The 10,717-nt window shown below is 36.2% G+C and overlaps 1 protein-coding gene across 3 annotated transcripts in view; it reads left to right on the forward strand.

Moving 5' to 3' along the window:
* The window catches only part of NECAB1 (N-terminal EF-hand calcium binding protein 1), a 174,292-nt gene that overhangs the window by 159,504 nt on the left and 4,071 nt on the right, over positions 1–10,717 (forward strand). The window contains exons 11-12 of one of the 3 annotated variants that reach the window (XM_070631712.1): positions 5,162–5,239; positions 6,591–6,682. The exons of 1 other annotated variant lie outside the window; for it this stretch is intronic. In XM_070631712.1, the coding sequence (XP_070487813.1) occupies positions 5,162–5,239; positions 6,591–6,682 (170 nt within the window). The remainder of the gene's footprint in view (positions 1–5,161; positions 5,240–6,590; positions 6,683–10,717) is intronic. One more of the 3 variants, XM_070631713.1, reaches the window with a different exon arrangement.

A 10,717-nucleotide genomic window follows, 5' to 3' on the forward strand; every position in this document is an offset into this window, starting at 1 on the left:
ATACTAGCTTTGTTTGGGGGAAAGACCCTAATGGCTCTAAGCCTCAGTTTCCTCATCAAGAACCTCATGAAATGGTTGTGAGAATTAACTGAGTGCTCAGCACACTGCCTCCCACCCACTGAGGCCCAGTAAACGTGAGCTGGGGTTACTGGTGCATTCACTATTGCTTCCTGGTTGTCTGGCAGCTGATGTTGTCTCTAGAGTATAACAGGACTTGCTCAGTGCCATTGATGTCAAACAGCTCCCGGTCTTCCCTAAGTGTAGTGCCTTTGTAACAGGGACACAGGGGATTTTGTGCTTCCTTTCTTGTTGTTGTTGTTCTACTTCACAACAGGCTCAAAAGGGCAAAAATCAAAATCCCATTTTAGTCCTTTTAAATCAATGCCTTAAGAGAAATTTGTTGAAGTGAGAGTATATGTAGTTTTAAAAAGCCTATTCATTTAAAAATAAAACTGAATATTTAGAAAACACAAAAAGAATTTCTCTCTATATATCATCTACAGTGTAAACTGCAGAAAGCAGAGCTCAGTAAACTTTTTTTAATTGCAGAATAATAGACATACAATATCCTATCAGTTTCAGATGTACATCAGAGAATCTCCAAACATGGATGGAAAATATGTGGAACACACATTATGCCTGTGTGCCTGTATAAATCCAGTTGTACCAGTTAATCGAATTCAACTTTCTATCTGTATCACTTGAACAATCAGATAGGTCACTCATGCATCAGTCATGCTCCAGTGCACCCGGCACGATTGCCTAGTGCTGAGCTGATGAAATAAAGCTGTGTGAATTATCCGAGTTTTGCAGTTTCTTCTTCTCCCATAATGTTTGGCTCAGCCTCACCTTGGTTAGATAGGAAATGCTGCCATGACATAAAGTAGAAATTAAGGATTTCCTAAATTAGGCATTTGTATCCATTTTTTTATTTAATCTTCAGTGCAATCTTCAGTGGTGTGTATTACATCCAGTTTAGGAGGAAATACACTTGGATGGGTTAAACAACTTGCTTAAGTTTGTCTGACTCCAAAACCCATGTTTAATCTTTCTTACCAAAATTTTGTCATCCTTGAATTAGAGTTTCCTGGGCTTTTCTGTGGTTAACCAGGAGTAGAATGGACAAGATCCCTCCTGTTTCAATTACAAGGTCTTATTTTCTTAAATTTAGGCCACTGAGTTAGAGAGGCCTTTGCTCTCTAGGTATTTGCATAGGGACTCGGAGGTTTGGGGGCTGACAGAGGCTTTGTCAGAGTAGTCAATCAATTGAGTTTTAAAATGAGTTAGTGAAAAACTCAAGCAGATCAATTCTGTGACACATATATAACACACATGCACACATGCACACACACACGTGCATGCCCGCACACACATTGTTTGATGCTCTTTTTGCTATTTTGTAATTATGAAGCCTCATTAATCCCTGTGTTTGGCGTGGAAAGGTACCAAGTGAATATATGTGGTGTACACAGTGTGTTCTCAAAACCATGCTAATACCAGAGAAGGTGAGAATAGTTTCTGCTTTGAAGGATCTTAGAATCCAGTTGGGAAAATTCATGAGCAATTAAAGCCATATTCATAGCCTAAAATTTCACAGCCGCTAAGGAGAATAAAATGATTTCTAAGTTACTCTCAGCTATGAAATTTTAGAATTTGTGTGTGTTCTGAACTCAATGTCATGGGCCTAGGGAACATGAATGTGGCACTGGATTATAAGAATCGACCTGAGACTTGTACCATGGCCAAAGGAACATCCTTAAGAACTAATGATACCTATGGCACATTGAACCATGAATCATTTAGCAGCATTTTTATATAGATGAAATAAATTAGTGGCTGGAGCTTGGTGTGGAGAAATGTGGAGACTGTCCCTCCTGGTGTGCCTTTTCTCCAGTGGTTAGGCTCTATGACAAGGTAGGGCATGTGGGGAAAGGAGGAAGCCAAGAGGAAAGGAGACTTTTGTCCATGATGAACCAGTTGCCTTAGGTAAGATCTTTAACCCCAACTGTTCTTCAGCCACATCCTTTTCCCCTAGAAGCCATTTGACATTTTCTAATTGCTGGAAATATTCAAGGTCTCTGGGAGCTCAAGGCTGAAGTTTTTAGTGACTGCATGCAGCGACAGCTTAGCCAAAGAACTCTTGCTTCAGCCAGTGAGTGTTAAGTGGCATGGGAAGTGTGAACACATTGAGGAAAAAGACTGAAGGTATTTAGGTTAGTAGAGTCACATAGGAACAGCTCAGAGGTGTGCCACATGATTCTGTTTGTAAATAATTGAAAGCTAATCATTCAAGCCCTAAGCCTTTTTAACTGAAATATTGCTGACAGAAATATGTCTAGAAATTACTTCATAATTAACTTTTCTACAGTATCATCATTGCATATTTATCATTATCTGTATTGTACAGTCTCAAATAGAAATGTCCTTAAATGTCATTGCTATGTATTGTTTGGTTTTGCCCTTAACTGAAAGCATCCACTCTGTAGAACAATTCTGGTTAGCATTTTCACCCATGTCCTTTGAGACAAAATCTGCACTGGTCTCTTTCAGTTCTGCCATCTGGCTTTTTACCAGCTAACCTACAGTCAGGAAGACTATACCAACGAGCCGTCCTCTCATGTCTGAGCCTAAGGATGCAAACATTACCCAGAAGCCCTTGCTTCCAAGCATATTTCCCTTGGCATCTCATTGGCCCAACTCAAGTCTCATGGTTATTCCTGACTTCAGGGGAGGTTAGGAAACAAGTATCTAGCAGAAAGAAGTGAGGTTGTGAGCACTGACTGGTACATTGAATATACTGCAAACTAAGTGATGGCAGGGTTCTGTTAGAAAGAGGGGAGTAACAGTTGGGGAGGCAACAGACAGAGTCTGCCACATGACGCGCAGAGTGACTGTGCAGGTAAGATGACTTAATCCATGGGAGAGGCATAGGTCAGGCCCTGGAACAGAGCAACACAGTTAACAATCATCACCATTGTTATTAATGCATATAGTAATATAACTATGATTATCATCATTATTGGCTTGCTGATTCTCATTGTCTTCAGATATGTCTGTTTTTCCCTCACTTTCTTTTCCCTCCTGTGCCTTTTACTTCTGTCATGCTTCTCAGTTTTTGACACCATAAGGCTTAGCTTTCATAACTACTCACCCAGTGAAAATGCTTTCTTTTTAGCTATTGAGCTAATTAAACACACACACAATATGCCAAGTACTGGGCTAAGCATTCTATGTGCAACACCTTATTTAATCCTCATAGTACTGTTGTCACCATTTTACAGATAAGGAAAATGAGGTTAAGTACTGGGCCCAAGGTAACAAATCTAGTAAGTGGTAGATGAAGGTAAGTCTGTTAGGCCATACTTCAAAGCACTATCTTATCACACTGTGATATCTTCTTCAATCCTTCAAAAGCTTAAGAATTATGCTAAAATTTTGTGATTTTCTTATGGTCTTATGGGTAGTCTGGAAAATGGAAGGTTCAGGTAGCAGGATAAGTGGGTATTTAATGTGATAAGTAGTACAAATGAATTAGTTTGTAGAAGGCAGTTCATGAAGAACCTAAAATGCTAGCCTGAGTATTTTAAACTTTATCCTAAAAAAAAGAGTCAGGGATTGAAATTTGTCCATTACATTATCAGGTTATGTTTGAAGATTACAGACCCTTTGAGACTATGATGGAAGCTATGGATTCTCTTCCTAGAAAAAAATAAATACACACTTTAATTTGCAGCTCATTTCTGGATTTCAAGGAAGCCCCCGCAAAAGCCTATCCATGAACTCCTGGGATCAGAAAATCTCCAATTTCACTTTCTATTCAATTCCCTTTGATTCTATTATAAACTTTTTCCCCAGAAAATCTGAAATTGAGCTAACAGTGTTTGCTGCATCATACTTAATGAAACAAGCTAGATAAACAATTTTATGAAAAATACTAAACTATTTACAGGCAAAGAGCTAAAGGAAAAAACTATTAAAATTTCTGTGTGTAGTTACTACCACCTGCTGGTCATGCTTAGGTAAATCATAAATCTACATTTGGCTTGGCTATTATACTGGTACATGTTATTCTCTATTAAATCAATATCTTTTGTTTTTCTAACCTCTTATTTTGATTTCTAATCTCAATATATTGTGAAACAGGCTGAATAAGCTGGACTTGTGGAATTAACTTTTTAAAGGCATCTTTATATTTGTGTTCCATTCTCCTAACTTAAGTTTATGAATCTGTCCCCTACTCCTTTCTTTCTACCTTAATTTGGATCTTCATCACTCATCTAAGTGATTTCGCCACCTTTCTAGCTTTTATTCTTGCTTTGTACTGTTCTCCATAGGATACCTCACACCACCATCAGAAAGATCTTTCAAAACCATGACACTGTTCCTGCTTTAAATCTTTCAGTGGTTCTTCATTGTTCTTCATTGCTACAGGATTAAATCCAGCCTTCACCTCAACTTGTCTTTTCAACCACCACCCATTTCAACCCTCCAAAACATACCATATAGGCTTTAGCCATTCTCAGGCTAATCAAAGGGCCTGAAGAAACAAATTTGTCTTCCCTAAATTGGAAAAGCTATTAAAAAAATTATGGCCAGAATGCAGACTCTCAAACTTGATCTGGACAGAAAGTTGAGAGGGGTGTGTGTGTGTGTAAAAGAGAAAGGAGAGGACCACTGGGCAAACTAGGAGTCAGCTGTATTGCAGGAGTGAGGTCCAGGTGACTAAGATGGCTTACAGCAGGACCCCAAATAAAAGCTGTCAATCCAGGGAATAGGGATAAGGCCAAGAGTTTGGGAAGAGCTATGGAGGTTGACAGGATCAATCCAAAGAGCTACACTTGAGGGCAAGGACGGTGGCACACAAATTTTTCTGAACCATAGCACAGCAGATACTCAATAAATCTTTCTGAATGAATAAATGAAATATTACAAAAGTTATATTTGTGATGTCTATAATATCCTGAGACAGTCTTCATGATGCAAAACAGAAACCTAAAAAATTGTGTCAGACAGACTATTGAAGTAATCAATTCTTGACAAAACTTTCAATTTTCATGCAGGCATAAGACTGTTTCATACCATCTACAGAGATTTTTAGAAAAATTAGTTTGCTTCTTGTCTTTAATTTCCTGTAGCTAATTATGCATTTTATACATTTCAGTATTTCTATACAGAAGCTTACAAATGAATCTCGCTACATGATTTATGAGTTCTGGGAGAACAGTAGTGTGTGGAATAGGTAAGTTATCAGCAGGCCTTTTTTTTTTTTTGGTTATTTTGCCAGGGAGGTGGCAATATTACATGAAGTAATTTTAGGACTTGGAGGAAAAGCCCCATTCCCTTTACCTCACCTTAAAACCTGTCCCATTTGCTCATTTTCCTAAATCCCACAATTTTAGGAATTTATTTCATGGATTAGAAACCACTTTTCTCTTGAAGCACAAATACTTTTGGTAATGATCCCACCTTAAATATTACCATTTTACTGATACTTTTTGGTAAGAAGATTTAGACATGGGTCATGAGTGTCTAAGGTGGGGCGGTGGGAGGAACAAAGGACATAGAAAAGCAGGGATGAGAAAAAAATTTACTTCCTAATTTTTCATAAGCTCTGCAGTTATTACTTTATTTTACAATAAAACTATATATAATGGTTAAGATCAGCAGAGTTCAACAACTTTTCTAAATGTCTTTAAACAGTGCAAATAAAAGGGAAATTCAAGACACTGGAAAAAATTAAAAACAAGTCAACTTCTCTTGGTAATCATTTTATAATGTATATCAAATCATCATGTTGTACACTTTGAATATATATAACTATATTTGTCAATTTTCCTCGATAGAGTTAAAAAACTAATCTTCTTTGAAGTTTAATAAGTAACAAATATATAATTAGGAAAATAGGATGAATGAAATTTTTGCTAATCTGTGATTATATAAATAGTTCTAGTTGGTTTCAAATGGCACAGAGAATATAGCTCTCCAATAAGCCCGTATTTAGGGTGTTAAATATGGTAATGGAAGTAACAGAATACCTGGAAATTTAGTTGATATGTACTTCACCTAAAAGTTTTATTTTTGTGGCTATTTTAAGGTACTTTGTGCTATAATGCATAATGACACCAATAGAATTTCAGGCACGATGGAGCTTTAAAGGCAACTTATTCAACTCTGTGCTTCCAGGCCTACACTTGAAGACAGATGACTTTTTCTTCCTTGTTACTCTGTAGGGATGGAAATTCTATAGTCTCTCTTCTTAGCTATCCTGTTTCTTAAACATACCAACAGCCAAGATAGTCTCCCTTCTGTTTAAACTTCTTGCCACAATTAAAGCTTATCTCCTTTTGTTTTATCTTCTAAAGAGAATTAATGTTCCCTGTTTCTAAAAATATTTTTTTAATATTTCTGATAATTGTTAAATTCCTTGAGTCTTTTTAAGACTAAATAACCATAAAAAGAAGTCTGTATTCAGGCACTTAATCCAAATCATCCAAACCCTTGCCATCTTGACTGAATTTGAACTCTGCTGTACTCTACTTAGCAAGATTGTAATAAAAATGCACAGCTTTAACTTATAATTATTTATACAGCCACCTTCAGACGAGTTATAGCAAGACATTTCAAAGAAGTAACGTGGATTTCTTGGAAACTCCAGAACTCACATCCACTATGCTAGTTCCTGGTAATTATCCTGGGTTCACAATGCTTCTATGTGCTTTTGTATTGTCTTTCACTTTTTAAAAGTTAGTATGTACTTCCCCCCCACACTTTATCAATGGTGCTCTATTATTTCTTTATAGATCTTAAAATTTGAGAGTGGGTGGAGGAAACAAGATCTATATATTCTATCATCTTTAGTCTTTAGTTGACCCGTATTCCTGGTTATATTAAACCTAATATTAGTCATTTGCTGGTCACCTTCAAAATTGTAACAAATTCGAAGTACAAGTCAAATCATGATATTTCAAAAAATTATTCAAATACTTTACCACATTATAATTCAGTGTATTGAATAAAATTTGAGATGTGACCCATAGACTGGAGATTAGATTTATGTTAGAAATAATTTTATTATAATAGCTGCTAAATTATTATTTGTAATTGGGGGAAAGGAGAATGGAAAGAGAAATTTGAAATGAAATTGTCTAAGAAGTCTGGCCTAGCCAAAGCTTATTTAAGATAATTGAGAATGAAAATTCATTTGTTCATCTACCCACCAATTACCAATTAAACATGTGTTTATGAGTGTTAATATGTGCTAGGCACTGTGGTTACTGGGGTGCTTAGCCTGTCTACTAGCACTGATTGAGCTCCAATTTTGAACAAGCATTGTGTTGGGAGCTAGAAACGGTACAAAGTAAAAATGCAGTTCCTACCCATAAAATGCTCTCTGTCCAGTAGGAAAGACAGATGTTTGCAGGAAAAAAAACAAGCTCAGGGGATAACATAGTAGTTATTAGAATCATAATGTGCTATCTGGATTTAGAGAAGCGATTGCGTCTTTGTTTTTAATGAGGAGATGATCCTTGAGCTGGACCTTAAGAGACGAGATTTGGACAATAAAGATGGAGAAGAAGGGTACTTCCGTAGAAGTACATTGTTGACACAAACAAATGCAAGAAATGCTAAATGCGCTTGACCAATTGGTGCAAAGGGTCTGACTAAAGCATAAGGCTTGTATATAGTACATGTGGAGAGAGGAGAGAGTATGAAATGAGGTTGAAAATGTCATAACGAGGAGTTTGAACTTTCTTGCAGTAATATGGAATCATTAAAGATTTTTGAAAGGGATAGTGAATGCTCTAAATAGTAGTATCTGTGTTGGGAGGGAGAAAGGTGGATGTCAGGGAGAGGAGAGAGATTGGTCAGGCAGGGCAATAATCTAGGCTAGGAAAAAAAAAGTCATCTGAACCAGGAGCTGCCCAGAGAGTTCCCTGCAAAAGCAGTTTTCAGGAGTTAACCACAGCAAAATGAGGGCTGAAGCCTAGGATTGTTGAGAAAGTGTATAGGTAAGAACAAAATATCTAACAGAAGCCTGGGAAAATGCCTTTATTTAAAAGCTTCAGAGAGAAAAGCCTCTTTGTTAAAGAGACTGAGGAGAAGCAATCAGAGGTAGGAGAATCATAGTAGTAGAGTATCAAGGAAACCAAGAGGAGTAAAAATGCAAGGAACTGTACTCCTCTGGGACCTATGTAGTAGAGCACGACTAAAGAGAATGGGGCTGAAAATTGGATTTGACAAGAAGGTCCATGTCCAAGGGAACAGTTTTAATAAAGTACCAGGAATTTAAAATTGGGGTAGATTTTGATGGATTGGGGAAAAATGTAAAGTGAAAAAGTAAATTCTGAAATTGAACCTAGGTGACAAGATGGGGGAGATCAGGTGTGACTGCTTTCAAGTTGGCTGACTCTTAAGAGTTTCAGCCTGAGCTCTAGTTATGTATTTACTTAGATCTTAAGGACAGGTTTGTCTGGCCTAAAAATGGTAGACTTGTAAAATTTCTCTCGCTGTATATCTCAGACTTAAATCCTTAAATAAGAAAGCCATGAATATGGTTGAAATTTCTTGTGATTCACAGTTTGACTCATGCAGTTTAAATTAGGATGCACTATAGCTTCAGGAAAATTGCAGGTAAGTGTGGTAGCACAGGTTGTTAAGGAAGAGACTTCAATGACTGCCTTGAATTTACCCAAAAAAGTTTTAGCTCAACTATTATACCAGACTTGAACAGTCTGTTATAAATGGGAAGTAAAGAACTAGAACATAACTTCTGTAAATATGACTGCTGCAGGCTTCGGGCATAGAATACAGGAAAGGAAGATCCACATCTTATTTATCTTCACATCCCCTACACTAATGCAGTATTAGTATAGTGTATGGCACAAGGAAACAAATATTTCCTAAATGAAGGAATGAATAAGGACTTTGATGTCATCATAAACACCAGTGGTATTCAGTCATGACAATTTCCCAAGAAGTCCTGACACTTGTAGATTTTGTGTCCGCCATCATAGTGATTTTCAACTGTCCTTATCTTGAAACTGATTCAACAATGTAGAAGCAAAGGAGGAAGCTTGTTCTTACTGGTGTTTTGAATTTTTCCAGGACAGAAAACACTTAACAAGAATACAATAGAAAGAGTACAGAAAGGGAGGCTAATGAGTTAATAGGAAAAATTACCATAGCAAGACTAGGTCATTTATAGTAACTTGATTGATTTTTCTGGCCCAACTTTACTTCATCTTGGATTAACTTTCTATGCAATATTAGTGTCACTGTTACATGCATTATATTATTCTTTCAGAGAATTTCATAATTTAGAGAGAAAAACTGAGCATAAATAAAACTGGATCAATTCTTGTTCTCCGAGCTCTAATTCAATACAATTTCATACCTTTTAATTGCTACCTTATTTTACATTAATCTTCATATCACATCTAATTTCAACAATAACCACTGGAATTTGACAGAACACAAAGGAAAGTTAGGCTTGATTTCTAACACAATTTTTTAAACCTACCTCAAATAAGATTTTAACCTCTATTGGGGCATCCTACTCTATTTTAAAGTTAAAGTTTCATAATTGCAACAGCAGACACACCTCCCTAAACAAGAAGCTGAATTAGCTTATAAATATTACTTACAGTTTTAATGGTCATATGACTTCTAATATTTTTAATAACTAGTTTTGTGCATTTTGTGTGTTATACAATTATAAAGGCTAAAAATAACAAAAACGTTTTAGCTGCACATATTTAGACCTAAAATTAAAATCTGAAAGGAAAAAGCTATTACATTTAGAAACAGGATGAGTAGGTTTGTATTTCTAATTTAGCTCACAAATTATGATTTCTAATGAGATTGCCTTTTTGAAGATTCCTAAGTGGTTCACCTAAGACACATCTTAAGAAATAAAGCAATTAAGCCAGTCTGCACCCAGATATGAAAATACAAACCAAAATACATTCCTGTGAAATCTCAAATGTAAAAATCATTCAGATGAGGCATACTGGAATATGGCAGCCTAAGCCCATTACCCATCATAAACCACCCAGACAAAAAGAGTATGAGAATTCAGTCTGTGGAGCAGAATATCCCTTGGCAAAGGGGAAAGGCCTATCTACGGTTATGGGAAAAGAAGATACACAAGAAAGTAAGATCCTATTGATAGTCAGTGTATTATTTAAACAGCTTTGAAAACAAATTTTAATCCTTTCCATTTGTCTGTGTGTCACAGCATTCCACCAATGTTACTTCTTTGCCATAGGTTTCTCTTTGGGTTATTTATATCCACTGGGGAAAATAATTTCCAATTTTATAGTATGTACTAAAAAAAATATTATTGAAAACAGATCCACTTGCTTATACCCAATCTTTCTGAAATCAGTATGTAATGTTATGTTTCCAAACTACTGCCAGTACGGAGGTAGATTAAAACACTACATGATTTATCTTCAGGGCATTTATAATCGTATTGCCAAAACAAGGTTTATTCATGTATAACAAAATTCCTACTTAGACTATGACCAGGTACCAGAAGAGATGGTACAAATAACAACGGCATAGGAAGCGTTCAATATTGGCTCAAATAGTCAGGAGATAGTGACTAGAAAGATAAGTAATTCTGCAGATTAAAGATGGGGGAAATAGTCTCTTTAAGAATGATTCGCAACTTGAACTTAACTAGCCTGAAAGTTACTTTTGTTATTTAAAAGAT

This window comes from Equus przewalskii, chromosome 8 (genome assembly GCF_037783145.1).
Source record: "Equus przewalskii isolate Varuska chromosome 8, EquPr2, whole genome shotgun sequence".
Taxonomy (NCBI): Eukaryota; Metazoa; Chordata; class Mammalia; order Perissodactyla; family Equidae; genus Equus; species Equus przewalskii.